This window comes from Lynx canadensis, chromosome E1, assembly GCF_007474595.2.
Source record: "Lynx canadensis isolate LIC74 chromosome E1, mLynCan4.pri.v2, whole genome shotgun sequence".
Classification (NCBI taxonomy): Eukaryota; Metazoa; Chordata; class Mammalia; order Carnivora; family Felidae; genus Lynx; species Lynx canadensis.
In genome coordinates, this window is record NC_044316.2 from 5,795,271 (window position 1) to 5,819,178 (window position 23,908).

The 23,908-nt window shown below is 46.1% G+C and overlaps 1 protein-coding gene across 1 annotated transcript in view; it reads left to right on the forward strand.

Moving 5' to 3' along the window:
• Positions 1 to 16,888, forward strand: part of DNAH9 (dynein axonemal heavy chain 9) — a 280,228-nt gene extending 263,340 nt beyond the window's left edge. The window contains exons 57-61 of the mRNA XM_030296313.1: positions 311 to 451; positions 4,768 to 4,938; positions 7,047 to 7,169; positions 14,508 to 14,701; positions 16,720 to 16,888. Coding sequence (XP_030152173.1) covers positions 311 to 451; positions 4,768 to 4,938; positions 7,047 to 7,169; positions 14,508 to 14,701; positions 16,720 to 16,888 — 798 coding nt within the window. The remainder of the gene's footprint in view (positions 1 to 310; positions 452 to 4,767; positions 4,939 to 7,046; positions 7,170 to 14,507; positions 14,702 to 16,719) is intronic.
• The last annotated feature ends 7,020 nt before the right edge of the window (positions 16,889 to 23,908 follow it).

Genomic DNA, 23,908 nt, shown 5'->3' on the forward strand with positions numbered 1-23,908 from the left:
TGGCTCAGGTCATGACCTCATGCATGGTTCATGGGTTCAAACCCCGCCTCAGGCTCTGCGTGGACAGCTCAGAGCCTGGAGCCTGCTTCAGATTCTGTGTCTCCCTCTCTCTCTGCCCACCCCCACTTCAAAAATGAATAAACATTAAAAAAAAAAAAAAAACCACAGCAGCTTCCTAACCTTCTAGCTGCTATCCCCACCCAGACCCACCTGCCCCACACACAGACACGGTGTGTGTGGACACAGAGAGGCCAGGCTGATGGGTTGGTTGAATAGCGGTTGAACGGACCACTCTTTCTTTCCCTACCAGGTCCAGGAGGCCAGGGTGACGGAAGTGAAAATCAACGAGGCCCGCGAACACTACCGGCCCGCAGCCGCCCGGGCCTCCCTGCTCTACTTCATCATGAATGACCTCAGCAAGATCCACCCGATGTACCAGTTTTCTCTCAAGGTGACCTACACCTGTGGGGTTTTGCGTAAACCTGGTCATACAGCCACCCAGCTGTCCGGGAGGGCTTACCCGCAGGCTCCGTTGGCTACGGCAGGTCTATCAGATCAAATCCGGGGGACCCGTGACGGTACCTTCAGACCCACCTTACAGTCCTCATCTCTTTAACTGGGTCACTCAGGACTCACGGGTTATTCCCACAGGAGCAGGAGCTGTCCCAGCCTCACTCACTCAGGCGACACGGTGGGTGCTAAGCTTACTGAAGGCAAGGAAGAGAACCAAGAAATATCAGAAGTGGCCCCCCACTACCCCCCAAAAGGGCTTAAAATACGATAGGGACGATCACAGGTGTGCGTGTCTTTCATGGGGTTAAAGACCAAGCAATGGCGTCAGTCCAGCCTTCAATTAGTTTCCTCGCTACCCTAAGTTCCTCCAGGCGACTGCTTTATGGTTGCCGAGATATTTCTAACACCAAAGGTGTTAGCACATTGTAAGTGCTGACTGCTCTTAACTTACTCATGAAAAAATAAAGCCCTATAAATTTTAAGTGAATCAATGAAAGTCTATCTTTCTCCCGTAGGGTATGCACAGTTGAAGACGCATTAGGGATAGTGCAGCATTTCTGAACAACCTCTGTGGTTCAACCTAACAGAGGATGGACACACACACACACACACACACACACACACACACACACACACAGTCAGAGCTTACACCTCATTCTGCGAAGGGGAACACTTGATGGAGGTCAAGGTGTGGGGACGGAGGTGAGCAGGTGAGAAATCAGGAGGTCTCCAGTCCCTGGGGCTCATTCAATGGCGGATGGCATTGTACCGTTTCCGGGTCCCCTTCCCTCAACTCAGAGTCTCTGCAGACGAAAGGAATTGTGTTTATATTTTATGCGCTTAAAAGCGATCTAATGCTTGGCCTCGTATTCAGGTCAAAGCAAACGATGAAAGAATTACGAGATGTTTTAAGACAGCGTAAGAGTTAGCATGGTAAGCAGAATAGCTATAAGAGGGCTCCCCAGTTCTGAGAGTGGCTGAAAAGAAATCAAATGAAACCCAAGAAAAGATGTGTTCGGAAACCTGGGGAAAGTTGTTTTGCAGCAATAACACCCTGATCGAGGCTTGTGTTGTCATAGAAGCACTGTTTTTTTTTGGGGGGGGGAGGTATTTGGCCCCCATACTGTTACTAAGACTTGCCAACCAGCTTGATCATCGAGAGCAGATTTAAATGCTTAATGATAAGAAGGTGAAGGGTCTTCAGAGGGACCGAAACAACAGTATACTTAGAAACCTTGTGCGATGGGAAGAAAAACCAGTCCCTGGGATCTCCACGGTCTCGGCTTTTGTCTGAGGTTGGGTTTTACGGTCGCTGTTCCAGCCACAGATCCCTGTTTCCCAAATGGCTCTGAGCAGGAATATGTCCAAATGTGTCTCTTGTCTTTTACACACCCAGACACTCTTCAAGAGCCAGTTTTGGAAAAGCTGGGGAGCTCGTACCAAGGTTAAGATGGAACGGGGGTGCGTTGTCATTTTTCTCCAGAACTCAGCCAAAGGCTAAGAGAGGATTAATGAGGCTTCACTGGCCGAGGGCCAGGGGGTCCTGAGAAAGATAAGACCGCTGGCTGGAAGGCCTATGTCCCTCTGTTTTGTGTCTTCTTTGCAGGGGGACAGCTGGAGGAGGGACCTTGTTCAGAGAGGGGGGGAAGGGAAGAATCAGACAGAAGCAAAGAGCACAGAGCTCTGATCTCAAACCGAAGGCCTGTTGACCTATTTTCAGAGGGCTTTTCACCCTCCTTGGTGGTGAAGATCCAAGAGTCGGGACAACCACTAATCCAGGTGCCTGGCTTCCCGTGAAAGTGTGTTGGATTTCAGTACTGAGCCCCCATTCCTTCCACACAGTAGAAGTTGGCTGGAGCTAAGGGGATGGGTGGCTCCTCCAGGACCAGCTTCTGCCTCCCTCTGGCCACGTTCCTTCCCCTCGTCCCCGTTTGGTCTTACACACCTGGCCCCTGGGGCATCTGAGTTTGAGACCCTCGGTCTGGAGCATCTCTCATGCTTTGCCCAAGCTCTTTAGGGCACTAGTGGGACACAGTCATTACCAGATCTTTTGAATGCCTATCATATGTGAAGAGCTGGGCTGGATTCTGGGTTGCTAAGGACTGACTTCCATCCTCGGTGTGCCCACAATCTGGTAGAAAGGACAAGATGAAACATATATTTTTAAATTTTTAAATGTTTTTATTTACTTTTGAGAGAGAGAGAGAGAGAGAGACAGGGTGCAAGCGGGGGAGGGGCAGAGACAGGGAGACGCAGAATCCAAAGCAGTCTCCAGGCTCCGAGCTGTCAGCAAAACCCCGACATGGGGCTCAAACTCACAAACCATGAGATCATGACCTGAGCCGAAGTCGGACACTTAACTGACTGAGCCACCCAGGCGCCCCCAAGGTGAAACCTATCTAAGGCGCAAGGCCATGGACAGGGGCCCTAGAAGAGTGACAGGGTGGTTAGAGCCAGCCATGGGACCGTGTGTGCAACAGATGACCTCCAGGAGGGGGTCGTACAAGCAGAGGTCAGCCCAGCGCTGGCTTCCTCCTGGAAGTCAGGAGGATGGGAGTCCCCTTTAGGATGGAACGGAAAAGGGAGCCCAACTTAGCTGAATGTAAAGAAAATGCTAAGCGTACCTAAGTCTTTGCATTTTCTTTAAGTCTTTTTCCTGACTCGTGAACCACCTTGTCTAAACTTAGTAGCTGGAGATTCTTTACTGATCACTATCATTTTCAATAAAGATAGTTTTAGGGAAAAGAAGGCACGGTAACGCCCTGGGGAAAGCTATACACTCAGTCTCTGCAGACTCACTCGCCAGTATAAGTTTTCCAGATTTCTCTGTGTGGACCTGGGGGACAGGACCCACCTCCACTGAGCTAATCTCCAGCCTACGAGGTGTGGGCACACATCACTGTGGATTGGGTTGAAGGCAGTCAGAAGATTTTGCTAGGATCATCAAAACTGAATGAAGAAGGGAGCCTGCAAGGGTTTCCTTAACAGGAAACACCATGGGACTTTGAAAAAAAGGAGGTCCTATTTTTCCCCCCATTTTGCAACTGAGGAAATCTCGAGATACAAATTTTATATGGTTTCCACTGAGGTTTAAATACCTGGTGTTGGAAAGACCCAAGACTCCTTTTTTTTTCTTCTTCTTTTTTTTTGAAGCCACCAAAGGGCAATAGAGTAAAGACTGGAAATCTGCATAGCCACGAATTGGAAAGGCCTGATTATATCTTGATTTTTATTTTCTTTAATGACTCATTCTATGCATATCACAAAGTGCAGCATTCCTAATCTTGATTTGTATAAATGCTGTATACGTGTAAACCACGAAAAATTGATTCATATCATTTGTATTTCATAAGAGACCCTTAATGTTCAGAAGACGTAGCCAAAGCAGGCCTCGCACCCTGCTCTCTGATTCAGGAGGGGTCTATGAAGAAATAAAGGGTCTGTAAAAGGATTCCCCAAATGACTGCAGACTTAGGAGGAAGAAAAACAGCATATGAGATTCTGATCATTACCAAAAGGAAAAGTAATTAATTTTAAAATATTCTGAGTACCTATTATGTACAAGAGTCTCTTTAAGACAACAGATTTGTCCAACCCATTTTGGTTCTACCATCAGGAATTATGGAATTTACTGGATAGTATCACTAATCCCAGCTGGTTATTGTTGACCGTGCTTACCCATTTGTGGGGGTGGTTATCCAACAGAACTTACTGGATCTAATTTAATTATTTTGGTTCCTGGATAGTCACTTTTCACCAGTCAGAACTGTAGGCTCTTCTGTGTATGCCTCATAGCTTTGCCCACATCATGGCAACGTAACAATTCATACGAGCAAACTAAGAAAAGAGCTCATAGAATGTTGTCTTGTTGCCACGGTCCCTTCTTTTTAAAAAAAAAAAAAATTTTTTTTAACGTTTATTTATTTTTGAGACAGAGAGAGACAGAGCATGAACGGGGGAGGGTCAGAGAGAGAGGGAGACACAGAATCCGAAACAGGCTCCAGGCTCTGAGCCGTCAGCACGGAGCCCGATGTGGGGCTCGAACTCACGGACCACGAGATCGTGACCTGAGCCGAAGTCGGACGCTTAACCAACTGAGCCACCCAGGCGCCCCAACCACAGTCCCTTCTTGGCAGGATATGCTGGGAAAACATTTCTGAGGCTGGCAAATTACAGTATTCTTCACAGGTGAGTCTACTAGTTACGTATACAGAGATCTGTGTAAATTACCAGTGTCCAACCTCCTGCCCCCAGGCCTTCAGCATCGTCTTCCAGAAGGCTGTGGAGAAGGCCGCTCCGGACGAGAGCCTCAAGGCGCGTGTGACCAATCTGATAGACAGCGTCACCTTCTCCGTATACCAGTACACCACACGTGGGCTCTTCGAGTGTGATAAGCTGACCTACCTTGCCCAGCTTACCTTTCAGGTAAAAGTAGAATCAAGAAGTTTCCAGAAAACACGTCATTTTCCAGTGCCCAACCAGCAGGTGTAAAGAAAGTTTGCTCTTTTCACTTCGCTTCCCATAGAACGTGAAGACTATTAGGCTCTACGCAGAGGCATTGGACAAGAAGGTCCAATATGGCGCGTGCATGCTGCCTCACCATTGTCACACTCATGGCAAACATGCCTAATCAACCGTTGTACTCGTTTACCTTGGATGACCTAGGATCCTCCTCAACACTGTCCTCCAGCAGGCCACTAGCCATCAACCCAAGCTGGCACTAAAAATGGAACTCAACGGCCATACCAAAAACTAGATACTTTTTGAGATGCTAGAAGAAATGTAGAGCATCCCTCATTATTTATTTACCTCTAGGGATGTGAGTTTCATGCCCCAACCTTCCCTCAGAATAAGAAATTGCAAATGTCGGGGCGCCTGGGTGGCTTGGTTGGTTAAGCGTCCGACTTTGGCTCAGGGCATGATCTCACAGTTTGTGAGTTCGAGCCCCGCATCGGCCTCTGTGCTGACAGCTCAGAGCCTGGAGCCTGCTTCACATTCTGTGTCTCCCTCTCTCTCTGCCCCTTCCCTGCTCATGCTCTGTCTCTCTCTGTCTCAAAAATAAACAAACATTAAAAAAAATTTTTTTTAAAGAAATTGCAAATGTCTTTCCATAGCCATAGCAGATTTGGCCTTGAAAAGGTCCTTAAGAACTCTGATTCTCAAGAGCTTGGGGGGCATCAGGGACTTCCAGTGTTAATAAGAAAACCTTGTCTCCCACTTACTCTCAACATCAAAAAGCCACGAGAATTTATTTCCTCGCATTTATCCCTCTAATCATTTAGGTTTGGGAATTTTTTCCGTAAGTTAACTGGGAACACGCTTAGATTATCTCGAAGGCCTCTTCCAATTCTAAATACCAGATATGCTATGATGACTTCTGGGCTGACTCTGTTTGCATGTTCCAAAGCCTGAATCCACGGGGCAGTGTTAGTGTGGCTCGTCCCTGTCACCCTCTGTATTCCCTCTCCAGCCCAGAAGCATGTGGTGTCATCAGAAGAACGTGGGGCACCTGGCTGGCTCAGTCAGTGGAACGTGTGACTCTTGATCTTGGGGTCATGAGTTTGAGCCCCACATTGGGTGTAGAGATTACTTCAAAAAATGAAAGGGGCACCTGGGTGGCTCAGTCAGTTGAGCGTCCAACTCTTGATTTCGGCTCAGGTCATGATCTCATGGTCATAAGATCAATTCCTGCGTCGGGCTCTGTGCTGACAGCATGGAGCCTGCTCGGGATTCTCTCTCTTCCTCTCTCTCTGCCTCTCCCCTGCTCACACTCGCTCTCTTGCTCTCTCTCTCTCTCAAAACAAAAAAAAAAAAAAAAACGAAGGAGGAGGAGAAAGAGAAGAATAAAAAGGTTTCATCAAATTAATCCCACTGCCCTGCTTGCTGGTCACTCCCCTATTCTGGAACCCCTTTAGCATTATTGATTCATTCGTGCATTTCTCTCTTGCATGTGTCCGTATGTGACTTTGACATCCTCCTCAGGCATGTCGCTTATATGTGTCATCTTCTCAGATCGCAGAGATGTGCTCCATGGCATTTAGGACGGATACACAAAACGCTTGCTAATCAAGGTACCTGGTCGCTCACTGTGTGCATTTATGTCACCCTGATGTTGGTGGGTGAATATACACATACGCAGAAGTGATTTGCGCAGATAACCCACTTTCTTTCACTCCACCCTCTTGAACGTTTATTTTTGTTTATTTTGAGAGAGCGAGCAGGGGAGGGAAAGACAGGGAGCGAGAGAATCCCCAGCAGGCTTCACGCTGCCCGCACAGAGCCCCATGCGGGACTCAAACCCACAAATCGTGAGATCATGACCTGAGCCGAGTTAAAGAGTCAGACGCTTAACCGACTGACCCACCACCCACCCCAGGTGCCCCACACTCCACCCTCTTTAAAACAACCAACACTGATGAGCACGCTCTAGGGTTCAAAGCAGCGATGATTACACCGAGTGCGAACCCCCAGATCTCCATAACCCTATGACCAGCACCCCTAAAGCATCGTGGTATCGTTCTTCCGCCTTGCAGATCCTCCTCACGAGCGGGGAAGTGAGTGTGACCACGCTGGATTTCTTGCTTCGATCTCCGGGGCAGACGGGCGTCACCAGTCCCGTGGGCTTCCTCTCCCATCAGGCCTGGGGTGGCATAAAGGTCAGTAGAAAAGGCCCCTTGAAAAAAGTCAAGTTCTCAGCTCTTGGAGTTTCTCCCCTGACACTTGTCCCCATGAAGTCGGCGCGGCGCTCCTTGGGGGTTAAACACGGGTGCGTGCCTTCATCTGGCCCCCCACAGCAGAGCTCAGCCTTCCCGGGCCTGCTGGGAAGGCTGTCAGTGGAACAGGTGCACGCTGGTTCAGGGCTCTGCCCTCAGGATGTGGGGCGACAGGAAGATCCGGGAGCTTCCCTGCCTCAGCCGAGCTGCCTTTCACCTGCCGGCACTGAGGGCTGGACCGCGGGCTCCTCCGTGGGGCCCTCAGGCCGTGTGGGGGTGCTCCAACAGGGCCCCCCGGAACCAGACACCTGCCAGGGCTCTGTTCAGGCGCATCCATGCGGGTCCTAACTCAGTGGGGGATGCATCCCAGGCTGGGATTCCTACCGGTTCATAATAGCTCACATTTATTGAGCACCTGAGAAATGCATTTTCTTCTCACGTTCACCCGGGACATCGATGTTCTTTATTCGCATTTAACGCAAAGCATGTTTTCTTTCCATGTTACGCAGCTGAGTGTGGTTGGGATTCTATGAACGTTATTCCACGAAAAGATCACAAAGTATAAGCTCCTTGCTGTAGGGACCGTGCCTGCATTGATGTGGCACGATGGGTGTGTGATATGATGCCGAGCAGTGACGTTGACTGAGCAGTTCCCCCCTGCAGGGTCCGGGCCACCATCCACGTAGGCAGCCGTCGGGTGCACACCTGGATGCTTACACACAGCAGGTGCTGGTGCTTTGGGGACACTGGCATCTACACGAAATTAATCCTCTTTGTGATTATCCATGTTTGTTGCATGTTATACACAGTTCATAGAACAAAGGACTCTCGAGTGACGGGAGTGGTTCTCTTGCTCTTTACATTTTTTATTAAGTTTTTTAAAATGTTGAGATGATACGAATTCACATGCAATTATAAGAAATAATAGAAATATCCTTCATACCCCGCATCCCTCCGTGGTAACATCTTGCATTCCTATCTTGGAACATACACCCAGGACATTTCCATTGATACAATCCACTAATCTGAGTCTGATCTCACTAATTTTTTATGCATTTGTGTGTGTGTGTGTGTGTGTGTGTGTGTGTGTGTGTGTGTGTGTGTGTTTCACATGTGAAGATTCACCCCGGTCAAGGTACAGAACCCCGGTCAAGGTACCACCAAGGTACCACCACCCCGGTCAAGGTACAGAAAATTCCATCACTGTAGGGACCCCTGTGCTGCTCTTTATGACCACAACCACCTGATCCCTCCCCTAGTGCCTCACGCATGGCAACCACTAATCTGTTCTCCACTTGTACAATTTTGTCCTCCCAAGGACGTTATGTAAATGGAATCCTACAGTATGTAACCTTGGCGGACTGGCTTGTTCACAGAGCATAATTCCCTTGAGAGCCATCCAAGTGGATTCATTTTATAACAGAAGCCCAGAACTTAATATTTATACACACGCTCTCCTCTTCGAAGGAACCATCTTAGGAAATTCGAGGCTAATTTCACTCATGCTGCCTTTGCCCAAAAAATTTTTCTAACTTCTTTTTCAGAGTCCACAGGTATTCTTTGAATCATCTTTAGGGCTGTATCTAAATCAGGACTCATCAAACTTTTTCTGTACAGGGTCACACAGCAAATATTTATGGTTTGAGGGCCAGACTCGGTCACAACTACTCAGCTCTGCCAAAGTCACACGCGATGTGTAAATAAGCAGAAATGGCTGAGTGCCAATAAAACTTTATTTACAAAGGCAGGCGGTGGGCCAGATTGGGTCTGCAAGCTATAGTCTGCTGATTCCTGACCTAAACAGCAAAGGTGTGAGTGATTTTCATTTATTAACTGCATTTGTCATTCTGGACCCTGTGGGCAGATAAGAAGAGGAATAATATACTGGAAAAGAAGTAATGAAGAACTCCATTCACAACAATAACCAAAATAACAAAGTTCCAAGATTTCTAAGAAAAATCATAACAAATGCAGAGATTTGTGGAGAAAAACCTAGGGTAGCCAAAATACCATTTGCATAGGTAGTTATTATAAAAACTATTCATGAAACATTTTTTGTTTTTCTATCAAGTCATTGAATTCTGGTGTGTAGTTTTTACACGTACAGCTCATTCTTTTTTTTTTTTTTTTAATCTTTATTTTTGAGAGAAAGAGAGAAAAAAAGAAAGAGCATGAGCAGGGGAGGGACAGACAGAGAGGGAGACACAGAATTTGAAGTGGGCTCCAGGCTCTGAGCTGTCAGCACAGAGCATGATGCAGGGCTCGAACTCACAGACCACAAGATCATGACCTGAGCCAAAGTCGGACACTTAACCGACTGAGCCACTCAGGAGCCCCACGTACAGCTCATTTCAATTCAGATGTTAACTTTTCGTCACAAGCACTGGATACGTATTTAGAGTTCATAAAACTTAGATTTACAATATTGACCTAAGTTGTTCAGAACGTACTTAAAAGTTTTCCAAATTACTAAAGCCAAGTTCCAGCTTCTAAACTTAAATTTAAAAATAATTAAAATTGGGGCAGCTGGAATAGCCCAGCAGGAAAAGCATGAGACTTTTGATCTCAGGGTCATGAGTTCGAGCCCTACATTGGGTGTAAAGTTTACTTAAGTGAATAAACTTAAAAAAAAATAACAATAATTAAAATTAAGTGCGATTAAAAATGCAATTCCTCAGTCACATGAGCCACATTTCATTGGCTCATTGACTACCTTGATGGACAGTGTGGCCCCAGGGCTGAGAATACCGACGCATAGTCTGCTGCCCTTATGGAGGGAATAAATTCTGGAAATCAGTTCTGAATGAGCCCATTTGCAGAACCGGAGTAACGATGGACTGGTTAACACAGGCTCTGGAGGCAGGCATTCCTGGGTTCAAGTTCTAGTTGGAGTGTGTGTGGCCTCTGGCACATGATCTCATTCCTCTGAACCTTTCTTTCCTTATCTGCAAAATGGCTATTATAATACCCACCTCCTAGGGCTCCGTTGAACAGATAGTAAATGGTCAGGAAACGGAAGGTACTTGTGATTATAGTTATGGTTATGGCCATGGCATTAGTTTCCTAGAGCTGCTATCACAAAGTACTACAGCCTGGGTCCTCTCGCAGTTCTGGAATCTGGAAGTCTGGAATTAAAATGTCAATGTCATGGTCCCTCCAGAGTCTCTAGGAGAGGATCCTTCTTTGCCTTTTCCAGCTTCCAGTGGCTCCGGGTATTCCTTGGCTTGTGGTGGCCTCAGTCCATCCCACAGCCTTCACATGTCATCTTCCCTCTGTGTGTCTTGACATCTTCTGTCCTAAGAACACCAGTCGTACGGGGTTAGGGCCCACCCTGGTGACCTCATCTCATTTTGATCACACCTGCAAAGACGCTACCTCCAACTATAAGGTCACACACAAGTCTGGGAAGTTAGCCCTTTGGCCCATCTTTCTGGGGAACACAGCTCACCCCATAATAGTTATGATTATTAATTACCCGGCTGTGGGGTGTATATATTGCTGTGGTTGATGGGCATCGTGCCTGATGGAACTTGTCCACTGAAAGTGAAACCTTGAGGAATTGTGAGTCTGGAATTCCAGTCCAGCTTGCCTTTCCCTGTGCTACGCCACAAAGCCCTCGCAGCAAAAGTCATAAAGAATAAATGATTCAAAAGCACACCCTACCACTTTCACTTGACGTTACTCAACTCAAAAGCTCCTGTGCCACCCAGTTCCGTTTCTCTTTCCACAAGACGGATTGCTTGCTCTGCTTCGCTTCTCCGTTTGGTTGTGTGGGTTAAGCTCGTCTGGCTGGTCAAAGCCTTTTACAAATGAGCGCTTAGCTTTCTCTCTCATTCTCTGAGTTGCGTTAGGTAGGGCAGCAAAAGGCCACCCCCGTCCCACTCAAGCACGGGGCAGGATGTCAGCAGGTGGAACAAAATATGATGCGTAGTATACATCACCAAAGCCTTTGATCAACGCTCCTTTTAAGCGTTGGGTTGAATGTTAGCCTGAAGACATAAATACAACTGCATAGGATATGACTTACCAAACAGAAGTTTTTAATTCTATCTGATGAGGAAGGTTGCTTGCCTTGTTTCCCCAGAAGCACTAATAATCAGGTAATGAGCGAACTCTTTGAGATAAAAGACTCCTTTTATGATTATCCTTTGTGAGGATGTTTTAAGTCTCACCAAATGCTGAGCCGGAAGGTAATGGCACGTCCCTTTCTCCATTATAAAATCTCTTCGATGATGCACGCCTTTGTCAGAGTCTGAAAGGACCTCTCCCTTCCACTCTGGACGCCAATTTGCACAGTTGTATTTTGCTGCACAGCCCAATGTAATTAGGTTAATTAGTCATTTCCATTTAGCTTATTAGAAGGCTAGAAATCCCTTTGCCTCATTTGGAAGATTAAATGTTGCAATTGTGCTCAACCCAGAGCCTCAAGAAAGCGTGTTTCAGACCCAGTCACGGCAGCTGGGAACGCTGATCGGGGCATAATGTGCTCAGTTTTGTGGTATCGCCCGAGGGGGTAACGGGCCCGCAGAAGGGTTAATGGTGATGCCAGCTGGGAGCAGGGGTGAAGCTGTAAGAAGATGGGAGTCGGTTCCTCAGCCCAGAGAGAAGTAATTACAGTAGCAGCAGCTTTTCGCAGCCTGTCAAGAGCCCTCCTGCTGGCGGCCCAGATGTCAAACTTTATTAATTGAGCACTTGCTAAGCGCCAGGCAGCCTGCTAGTTCCAAGGCTTTCGGAGACGCCTAAGAAAGTCCTTGCCCGCAGGGAACTCACAGTCTTGCGGGAGTGACAGGCAAGTAAGCCAGGTGGGGGGATTCAGTAACTGCAGGAACCCCAAGGAAGCAGCTGGGAGGGCGTTACCATCTTCAAAGCACTCGTTTCTACATTAGAATGTGAGCAACGGGACCGGGATTGCTTGGCCTCGTTATCCAAGTGGGAAAATCAAAGCCCACAGTCTCTGAGTCACAAGAGGCTTGTGGGGCGGTGGTGCTGGGACCAGGTGCCCCCTTCCCCGTGCTACACACCACTCCCCCTGGCCCCCACCTCTCAATAGAGTGACACGCACCCCCTGCTTAGTGGCCAAGGTCAAGTGGGGGGGGGGGGGGGGGGACACAGAGCCCGTGTGAAAGGGCACGTGAAGACAGGACCTGTGTTCGTCCACATGGGAAATGAGACTCGGCGAGCCCAGACTAAGGGTCTATGTCCTTCTCTAGCTTCACCTGCCCCGGGTCACCTGTAAGACCCCTCTCCTGCTGGCACACTGCTTTCTGACAGGCCCCCCCTCCCCTTTCCAGACTTTGACTCTTGTTGACCCCACCCCATTAAATGCCCTTCCCTTTTCTCTCCCTCCATCTCTGCCCAACAGAATTCTACTTACATCCGAAGGCCTCCCTCATCTGTCCTTTCTCCTTAACTTAGGACTGCAAGTTCCTTGAAGGCGTGTGTCCTTTTTTTTTTTTTTTTTTACCTTTGTACCCCCAAGTGCCTGGCATGAAGCATTCAATAAATGTTGAATGGATGGATGGATGGATGGATGGATGGATGGATGGACGAACAGATGAATTCAAATAGCAAGAAGGTATTGGGATACTAAAAATTCATGGCCTTGTGGTAGATGCTTTGGACATACTCTACCTTTTAATCTCATGGAAGAGATCAAATGTATAAGCAGAGTCAAGTAATAATGGAAAGAATTGCAGAAAAGTGTCCAAGTGACTAATGTTTATGTGGGCATTCTCAAGGAATGGGATGGGATGAACCACCACCCAAAATTTGGTTTTGACATCAAGACTGATGATGCCACGCACATACCAAGAGAGTATTAAAAAATGTATTACTCACATGGCATCTGGGTGGCTCGGTCAGTTAAGCATCCAACTTCGGCTCAGGTCATGATCTTACGGTCTGTGGGTTCGAGCCCCACATCGGGCTCTGTGCTGACAGCTCAGAGCCCGGAGCCTGCTTCGGATTCTGTGTCTCCCTCTCACTCTGCTCCTGTCCCGCTCACGCACTTGCTCTCTCTCTGTCTCTCTCTCAAAAATGAATAAACGTTAAAAACCAAATTTGAAAATGGCTTGAGAGAGCCAAGGAAGGAGACCACTTTGGTTTTTGTGTTTTTTTGTTTTATTTATTTATTTATTTATTTATTTATTTATTTATTTATTTATTTATTTTTAGTAGTTTAAGGTTGGGGCAGGGGTGAGTATTTCTGTATGTGAGCAGGGGTTTACAGGGTTCGGCTTCCCTCCAGCACCCAAGGAGGGAGTACCAAGACTTACTTATCAGCTTGCCTGGATATGGAGGAGAAGAAGAAGGTGTGGGGTGGTGGCAGGGGAGTGGATAAGGCTTTAAAGCTGTCAGCTACCAAACACCTGAACCTTGAATCAGACCCTTTGTTAAAGATTTCAACACTGAATAGTTCCAAGTAGCCCACGCAAGAAGGATGGGAAGGCTCTGTGTTTCTCTGTGAGAGAGAAGGTACCTGAGAGAGGTTGCTGATTATGACCAGGACTGTAACAACCTGTAGGACCTTACCACATGCTCATCGTGACCAGCGCAAGAAAAGGAAGGAGTGGAATTTGGGGGAGGAGAGATCAAGGATCTCTCGCATGATGAAAGTAGCGTAGACAAAGAGTTGAGTTGGGAATGAGTCCAGCACAGTTCCAGGGTTGGGCACTGATACTCTTGGACAGAGTAGGAGGGAAGAAGGACACCCGGTTCCCCGGATGGATCGGAAGGAAACGCTAGATGAAAACGTTTGATTACTAAGTTGCGTATTTGGACTTAGTCCTTATTGGAAACAGGCAACTCATGGAAATTTCAGTGTTGGCATTCACACAAAGTCACTATCTAGAGGCACCTTGGGAGAGAACTTGAGTTGCCAGCAGAATGAGTATTGAGATAAAAGGAAGGAGTCGGAGACTTGAAATGTCTGGGCTCCGTGAACAGAAAAGTCATGGTATCTTTTCTTGTCCCTCTTCCCAATCAATACCCTGCAGGAAGGTGCAGTTCAATGTGCTACTGATAATAATCCAAACACTTTATTTGCTAACCCTTGCACACTATTAGTACAGTTTGCTGAGGCGACTTGATCAAAACACCTCCTTTTCCTTGAGCTTACCTGGGGGGAAGATCCAAGATTCCAGATGCGAGTATGAACAAGACAGAATTACGTCTATACTCGTATCCCGTTCCTTGACACCTTCCCTCTGCCCCCAACGCAATGAAAACTATAGCTTTCTGGAAAAACTGTATTTCACAGCAAGATTCTCCAAAATGTCACAGGCACTTTCATCAATGGAAGAATTCTCTAATCTGGATCGAGACATTGAGGGATCCGCCAAGAGTTGGAAGAAGTTTGTGGAATCGGAATGTCCTGAGAAGGAGAAGTTTCCACAGGAGTGGAAGGACAAGACAGCCCTGCAGCGCCTCTGTATGATGAGAGTCATGCGGCCTGACCGGATGACCTATGCCATACGGTACGGGACAGGGGACAGTGGGGAGCCCCAGGCTGGGCGTGGGGCAGTCTCGACGTGGCCAGATTGGCAGAGCTGAGCACAAAGGTCATGTGTTTCTAGTCACAGGGGTCTTGGTACCAACATCCAAAATCCAGTAAGGCCTGTTGCCCTGTGTCAGCCATGTATTTTCTTAATAGCTAAGTGGACAACTTGGAAAGAGGTGAGCCCATCCATATCAGCATTGAGAAGTCTGCTGGTCACATCTGTTGTGCTGGGAGATGATGGTACCCAGAGAAGAGCTGGAAGGATCACCCATAGCAGGAAGAACGTCTCTCCGGCCGCAAAGAAGGGAGACAGCGATGTTTGTGCCTTTAGCTGAGGTGGTAGGATGATGGTGGAAAATTGAGAACCGTGTCTAATGACGTCTGTGTTCATCAGTTGAGTCTGTGCACGAGAGGAGGTGGCAGAGTTAGAGATTTGAGAAGGGTGCAGAGTTTGAAATAGAATCTGTGACAAGTGGGAGAGAAAACCCACCAGGGAAACCCAAAGAATTCTGAGCAGCATTGAGAGCCCACCTAGTTAAGATCATGTATTTACAATGGCACCTGTCTTCATCAATGGTTCCCTGTGGCAACGTCCAACCACCCAGGTGTAGATTCAGAGTTAAGTTAGTCTGGAGCACAGCCTGGGGCTGGGTGGTGGGAACGGGAATTCTTGAGGTGGGCACTAATCGTATTGGCATGATGAAAGTGTTCTAATTCTGGATTATGGTGAAGGCTGTACAATTCAGTAAACTTACTAACAATTATTGAATACTACACTTAAAATAGACAAATGTTATGCTATCAATTATACCCCAAGACGTTTTTTAGTTTTTTTCAAGGTTATAGGCCGTGGAGTCTACACTGGATAGGAAAGAGGAGAAGAGCGTAAGGGGACGGTTAAGAAACAAAACAGAGAAGCCACAGTGCTGAAAATCCTCCATTTGTGGTGGCACCAACACAGGGAAGGAACAGGTGGAATAAGGGTCAGTTGCTAAATTGCTGACGGAAGGTTTTCAGCAGAGAGTGGAATGTTTCCATTGAAGGTTTCAGATGTAGACACAGTCCTTCGGTAATGGCAGGATAAAATGTGGCCACAAAACCAGGTGGCTGAATTGAGGAAAAAATGAAGACAGAGGAACTGGACGATTATGCATGTGGATGTTGATGTCACTCAGGCTGGTGGAGAGAAGGTCCGTGAGCCAAGTGTTCAGGGAAGGGGTAGACCGACAAGTGGAACAGTAAATGACGTCAATGTGCAGGGGACATGGCGATGCAGCATGGGGAATGGAGAGTCCACGGAGCCACAAGAATGGAGAAGTCATGGTTTGCAAAGAGTAACCATCAGTGAAGAGAACCATGATCCCACCTTACCGTCCTGAGATATAGGTCAGAGGTAGGAGAATGAACCCCACTGTGGAGACTACAAGGAAGCAGTGTCCTTGGGGAAGAGTTAAGGCCAAGAGTTGGGCCAGATGGTCAACCAAGTGGTTGCAGGTGAAAGGTTTGTTCGGCGGAAGACAGGGCAGTGTGGAAAGGAACATGGACAAGTGGAGTAGGATGAAAGGAAATAGACATTGATAGAGTATGACAGCACAGGAAAGCAGAGGGCCTTGCATCTTGAGCTGAGATAGAGGACCGAGACAGAAGACCACGGGGATATGGAGTGTGGAGGGTCCAGCTGCCTGCAAGCTTTCTGAAAGCATTGAGCTTGGTGGCGTTCCAATGGACGGTGGTGATGTGACGGGACATCCAAGCTTCACAGAGAAGGTGACAGTGGCCTGGATGTATGAGGATTCAGAAAGAGCCCTGATCTAGGACAGCGGGCCAGCCATGGTTGTGCATGTTGACTTAACAATGAGGCACTTGGAAGTTGGTCTCACCTCTGTGACTACCACACCCATGACCTTGAGTGCATCCTTCCATGTCTATACGCCTCCATTTCTCAAGTGTTTGCTATTTTGTGACTGACATACACATGCACTTCTTTTCTGGCAGAGATTTTGTTGAAGAGAAGTTGGGAAGCAAGTACGTGGCGGGAAGAACGCCAGACTTTGCGGCCTCGTTTGAGGAATCAGGACCAGCCACACCCATGTTTTTTATCCTGTCTCCAGGCGTGGATCCCCTGAAGGATGTGGAAAATCAAGGTGAGAAAAACTCATCTTAGGGGTGCCTGGGTGGCTCAGTCACTTAAGTGTCCAACTTCAGCTCAGGTCATGATCTTGTGGTTCATGAGTTTGATCCCCGCATCAGGCTCTGTGCTGACAGCTCAGAACCTAGAGCCTGCTTCAGATCCTGTGTCTCCCTCTCTCTCTGCCCCTCCCCCACTCACGCTCTGTCTCTCTCTACCTCTCAAAAATAAACAAAGATTGAAAAAAAGAAGAAGAAAAAGACAAACTCATCTTGGAGCCAAGGCCGCACCTGCCCCGTGAACTTCCACTCTTTGCATCCGGCAGTCTCTCTTCTCTAGACCCCAAGTTCACGAGGCAGTACTCAGTATTTGCTAACATACAGAAATCAGGGTCCTTGGAAACGAACACCAGGGGATTATCACCAGAGAAGGGACCATCCAGGGTGGGACACGGTAGAGTCCTGAGGACACTGGCAGCGTCCTGGAGAGACCTTGCCCCGCCACCCACCCATCTCTCACCGCACCCCCACCCCACCCCACCCCACCTTACTTGGGCTGGAGCAATCTTTCTGAAACACAAGTCTCACCCTGCTCTTCATGGCCTCTGATTGCCCTGAGAAGAAAGTCCAAACTCCTTAATGTGTCTCACAGGGAACTTCCTCCTCCCGTCCCTCCCTATTTCTCCAGCTTGCTTCCCAGCGTTAGTTTCCTGTCGCTGCTGTAATGAATTACTACAAACCTGGAGGCTTGAAACAACACTAATTTATTATTTTACAGTTCTGGAGATCAGAAATCATAAATGGGTCTTACCGCCTCCCTCTTTTCCTTATAAGAACTCCTATGATTATATTGGGCCCACTTGGATAATCCAGGATAACCTCCCCATCTTGAGGGCCTTAATTTACTCACATTGTAGAGTCCCCTCTGCTGAGGATTAGGACGTGGACATCCTTGGGGGTCCATCATTCTGTCCACATTTTCCTACTCGCCTCTTTTGCATTCTACATGGCAGCCATTTCATTCTCCCAAGCCTGCCATTTCCCTTCCTGGATCGCCTTCACCAGGCTAGCCTTTATTCATCCTTCAGACACCAATTTCTTTTTTTTTTTTTATTTTAATTCGTATCTCTTTTATTATGATTGAGTTGGGTATTTTTCCCTTCTTTTTTTCAATATATGAAGTTTATTGTCAAATTGGTTTCCATACAACACCCAGTGCTCATCCCAAAAGGTGCCCTCCTCAATACTCATCACCCACCCTCCCCTCCCTCCCACCCCCCATCAACCCTCAGTTTATCAGACACCAATTTCAATGTCACCATCTCCAAGAAGACCTACTTGGCTTTCAAGGTCCTTGGTTCCCCGCCCCCCCATGTGCTCCTAGAGTGCCCTTCTTTATGTACATCACCTTGTACTTGTCTAGTGACTGCTGTGTCTTCGTGAGAGGGTGAGAGCTCCTTGGGAACAGGTGTCCTTTTCGCCAGAGTGTCCCCACTTCCTAGGACGGTGAGGGGTACTAAAGAAATATGTACGTTCGATGAAAGAATGAGCAAATGAACGACTAATCAAAACCATCACACTGGCCAAACGACACCATTTTGCAAAGTTAAATAAAGACCCGACAGGTTGGAACCTAGCCCAGGTAATACAGCTCCAAGAGCAGTCCACTCATTTATACAGTGAGAGAACTCTACAGCATGCCTAGTGTTGGGGGGTGGTTGAGAATAAGCTAACTTGGGTCCTAAAGAATGGATAGGGTCTACAGCAGGGAAAGAATTGTCTTATTCACTAATTTTATGTGTATGTGTGTTTCTGTAGTCTCCTGATAATTTCAAGTGACACTTGCACATTTTTAAAATACAGTAAAACCTTGGGCTGCAAGTAACTTGCTCTGCGAGGGTTCCACAAGACAAGCAAACAGTTCTAATAATTTTTAACTTGATAAAAGAGCCATGTCTTGTAATGCAAGTAGCACATGACGTCGAACGTCCCATGATCACAACTGAGCCAATGGGTTTTGAAATTCGCTTTGATATACGAGTGCTTTGGATTACAAGTATGTTTCCAGAACAAATTATGCTCGCAAAGGTTTTACTGTATAGATAATATAGACTTTAAAATGAAAACCAACATTTCCCAGCTCCAGTCCTTCCCATACCCCGTCTCCCTTTTCAGACACATTTGGTTTTGTTTTGTTTTGCTTTGCTTTATTATTTTATCTTATTTTAATTTAATTTATTTTATTTTACTTTATCTTATCTTATTTTTGCCTATTTCTAAATTTAGTTCTGGGAACTGCTTCTCTATTTCCTACTAATCTTCCGCCCATTTCTTCACTGGATTATTTGGTTTTGGGGTGTTGAGTTTGATAAGTTCTTTATAGATTTGGGACACTAACTAACCCTTTATCCGATATGTCATTTGCAAATATCTTCTCCCATTCTGTCAGTTGCCCTTTAGTTTTGCTGATTGTTTCCTTCGCTGTGCAGAAGCTTTTTATTTTGATGAGGTCCCAATAGTTTATTTTTGTTTTTGTTTCCCTTGCCTCTGGAGACGTATTGAGGAAGAAGTTGCTGCAGCTGAGGTCAAAGAGGTTTTTTCCTGCTTTCTCCTCTAGGGTTTTGATCGTTTCCTGTCTCACATTCAGGTCCTTCATCCATTTTGGGTTTATTTTTGTGTTTGGTGTAGGAAAGTGGTCCAGGTTCATTCTTCTGCATGTCGCTGTCCAGTTTTCCCAGGGCCATTTGCTGAAGAGACAGTCTTTATTCCATTGGATATTCTTTCCTGCTTTGTCAAAGATTAGTTGGCCATACGTTTGTGGGTCCATGTCTGGGTTCTCTATTCTGTTCCATCGATCTGAGTGTCTGTTTTTGTGCCAGTATCCTACTAATCTATCACTAGTTTTAAATTGATCAATTCTAGATATCTATTTACTCCCTGATATAAAAAATAAGAATTTGGCTCCCACTGATGCGCACTAGGACTCTCTACTTTCTACCACATTTTTAAATTTTTTTTTTCAACGTTTATTTATTTTTGGGACAGAGAGAGACAGAGCATGAACGGGGGAGGGGCAGAGAGAGAGGGAGACACAGAATCGGAAACAGGCTCCAGGCTCTGAGCCATCAGCCCAGAGCCTGACGCGGGGCTCGAACTCACGGACCGCGAGATCCTGACCTGGCTGAAGTCGGACGCTTAACCGACTGCGCCACCCAGGCGCCCCCTTTCTACCACATTTTTAACAGCTTTACTGAGATATAATTCACATGCCATATTCACCCACTTCAAGTACACAATTCAAAGTTTGCTTATATTTTCACAAGGCCACGTGACCATCACCACACTCTAATTTTAGCAAATTTGTGTCTCTCTGCATCCCCGCCAAAAATTCTAGATCTCTTAGTGAGCACTTCTGTTCCATCTTATGTCCTCCCAAGCCCACCACCAATTTACTTTCTGGCTCTAAAAATGTGCCTGTTTTGGGTATCTCCTAGAAATGAAATCATATACTGTAGGGTCTTTTGTTGCTGGTTTGTTTTACTTAGCATAATATTTTCAAGGTTTTTGCTGTAGCTTGTATCACTCCTTTTCTATGGCTGGATAATAGTTCATGTAGATCAATCTAGAAAGTGTTAACAATATTAAGTCTTTTGACCCATCAACATAGAATGTCTTGCCATTTGTTAAGGTCTTCTTTAATTTCTTTGATTAATATTTTGTAGTTTGGGGTATAAAGTCTTGCATTTTTTTAATTGAATAATAGTTAACCTACAGGGTTATATTAGTTTCAGGTGTATAACATGTATATTTTTGTATATTGATCTTCTATCCTGAAACCCTGCTGAACTTGTTTATTAGTTCCAATAATGTTTGTGAATTCCTTGGGTTTGTTTTTGTTTTTGTTTTTAGATACAAGTTTATGTGATCTACGAATAGAGGTAGTTTTACTTCTTCCTTTCCAATCTGGATGGCTTTTTATTTCTTCATCTTGCCTAACTGACCTGGCTAAAATTTCCAGCACAATATTAAGTCGAAATGGCAAGTTTGGACATCCTTGGCTTGTTCTAGATCTTAGGGAAAATTCATTCAATATCCGCCAGTAAGTATGATGTCAACCGTGGGGTTTTTACAGATACCCTTCATCAGATTGAGCAAGTTGCCTTCTAGTTTGTTGAATTTTTTTTTTCCTTTATCATGAAAAGGTGTTGGGTTTTATCAAGTGTTTTTTCTGTATCCATTGAGATGATATCATTTTGTTGTTTATTCTATTGAGATATTACGTTAATTGATTTTTGGAAGTTAAACTAACCTTGCGATCTTGAGATCTCACCTGATCCTGGGTTATAATCCTTGTATATATTGCTAGATTCAATTTGCTAATATTTCTTTGAGGATTTTTACATATATATTCGTAAGAGATGCTGACCTGTTGTTTTCTTTCCTTGTGAGGTCTTTGTTTTGGGTATGAGGATATAACTAGTGACCTATATACCAACTGATTTGGGAAGTGTTCCTTCCTCTTCTATTTTTTTTGGAAGACTGATATTACTTCTTCATGTTTGATAGAATTTAGTGGTGAAGTCACCTGGGCCTGAGCTTTTCTTTTTTTTTTTTTTTCAACGTTTTTATTTATTATTGGGACAGAGAGAGACAGAGCATGAACGGGGGAGGGGCAGAGAGAGAGGGAGACACAGAATCGGAAACAGGCTCCAGGCTCTGAGCCATCAGCCCAGAGCCCGACGCGGGGCTCGAACTCACGGACCGCGAGATCGTGACCTGGCTGAAGTCGGACGCTTAACCGACTGCGCCACCCAGGCGCCCCGGGCCTGAGCTTTTCTTAATGGGAAGTTTTTGAATCACTAGCTTAATGGGGGGTGGGAGGGAGGGGAGCGTGGGTGATGGGTATTGAAGAGGGCATCTTTTGGGATGGGCACTGGGTGTTGTATGGAAACCAATTTGACAATAAATGTAATATATTTAAAAAAAACAAAAAAAAACAAAGACATCAGAGAATTCCTCTTTGACAGGCATAGACTAAGACAAAAGGAGTTATGTGATCGCTAGCCATATACTCAAGAGTTTAGACAGTACAGCGCTTTGTTACATTTCATGAGTTCCTAGGACCCAAAGAAGCTAATACAGTAGAACAATAGCTGACATGTCGGGTTTTTCAGCCAAACTGCCTTTGGCCTGGCTCTGAATCCACATCAGGCAAAGTATTAAAATGATCATTTCCAGGGGCGCCTGGGTGGCGCAGTCGGTTAAGCGTCCGACTTCAGCCAGGTCACGATCTCGCGCTCCGTGAGTTCGAGCCCCGCGTCGGGCTCTGGGCTGATGGCTCGGAGCCTGGAGCCTGTTTCCGATTCTGTGTCTCCCTCTCTCTCTGCCCCTCCCCCGTTCATGCTCTGTCTCTCTCTGTCCCAATAATAAATAAAAACGTTGAAAAAAAAAATTAAAAAAAAAAAATTAAAAAAAAATAAAATGATCATTTCCATTTAACTTTGAAAGTCCCGGCTTATCTGAAAGATAAATCAAAATCAAATGTGGCCTGTGCATCTGATGGCAGAATTACTGAGCTGACTCTGTGACTGAGGTATCTAGACAGTGAGGAGGACATTTAACAAGAGGAGAGGGGAAGGCTCTGTGAAATTGATTTGAATTATTCTATGTCAGCCCGTAGTTGGTATCTTAGTTTCCTAGGACTGCCGCAGATTACCACAGACTAACTTAAAACAATAGCTGTTTGTGCTTTCATGGTTCTGGAGGCTTAGAAGTCCAAAATCAAGGTGCCAGCAAGGTTCTGGAGGCCTGAGAGCGAGCCCGTGCTGTGCTTCTCCCCTAGCTCCTGAAAGTTATCAGCCATCTCTGATATTTCTTGCCTTGTGGCTACCTCATTCCCATCTTTGCTTCCATTGTCACGTGGCCGCCTTCTCCCTGCACATCCTGTCTTTCCGTGGCATTCTTCTCTGTGTGTGTCTGTGTCCAGATTTCTGTCACCTTAGGAAAATACCAGTCCGATTAGGATCTACCCTAATGACTTCCACTTAACTTGATGACATCTGCAAAGACCCTGTTTCCAAATAAGGTGACATTCACAGGCCCCGAGAATTAGCATTTCACTGTATCTTTTGGGAAGACACTAGCCAAGCAATAACAGGTGACGGAAGTTGCTAATTGCTGAAGAGAATTTAGTGTCGATCAGGTTCTGCCCTGCATCTGAGCGTTTTCATTCCTTAGATAAGGAGGGCAAACATGTTTAACCTTTGGACTTGATTTTGGCCACGATCAGTCTCTTCTAGTAGTTTCTCACTCAAGTTCTGCGTTTGGTATTTTCCTGCATTTTGAAAGAAACTGCATTTGCCTCATCTTTGAATATATTAACTATTTGGATAAGCAATGCCAAAGAAGGCCAAATTAGATGGTCATTGTTGCCAGCGAAATGGGAGAAAGAAAGAGTAGTGGCCGCGTAAGAGACACTCCTCAACTCTTACTGGAGGCTGTCTGTGTATGAAGAACTTCACTAGATGGGAGGGAAAAAGTAGCAAACAGGATCTCGGTCCTTAAAATAAAAAAACCCGCAATAACACGTTCCAGCCCCTTCTGTATCTTTTTTTTTTTTTTTAATTTTTTTTTTCAATGTTTATTTATTTTTGGGACAGAGAGAGACAGAGCATGAACGGGGGAGGGGCAGAGAGAGAGGGAGACACAGAATCGGAAACAGGCTCCAGGCTCCGAGCCATCAGCCCAGAGCCCGACGCGGGGCTCGAACTCCCGGACCGCGAGATTGCGACCTGGCTGAAGTCGGACGCTTGACCGACTGCGCCACCCAGGCGCCCCTGCCCCTTCTGTATCTTAAAAGCAGACAGGAAGTGTGGTTTGAGGCTATTCGCTTCCAGAGTTACAAATGGAAGCTAGAAGGTAAATGACAGTGACACACAGGTAAAATGGTTCCTCCTCCCCCCCCCCATCCTTTAGGGGAAAGAAAACAATTAGAATTTAAAAATTGCTCATGGAGAGTATAAGATGTATTTATCTGTTTGTTCATTTCTATCATGAA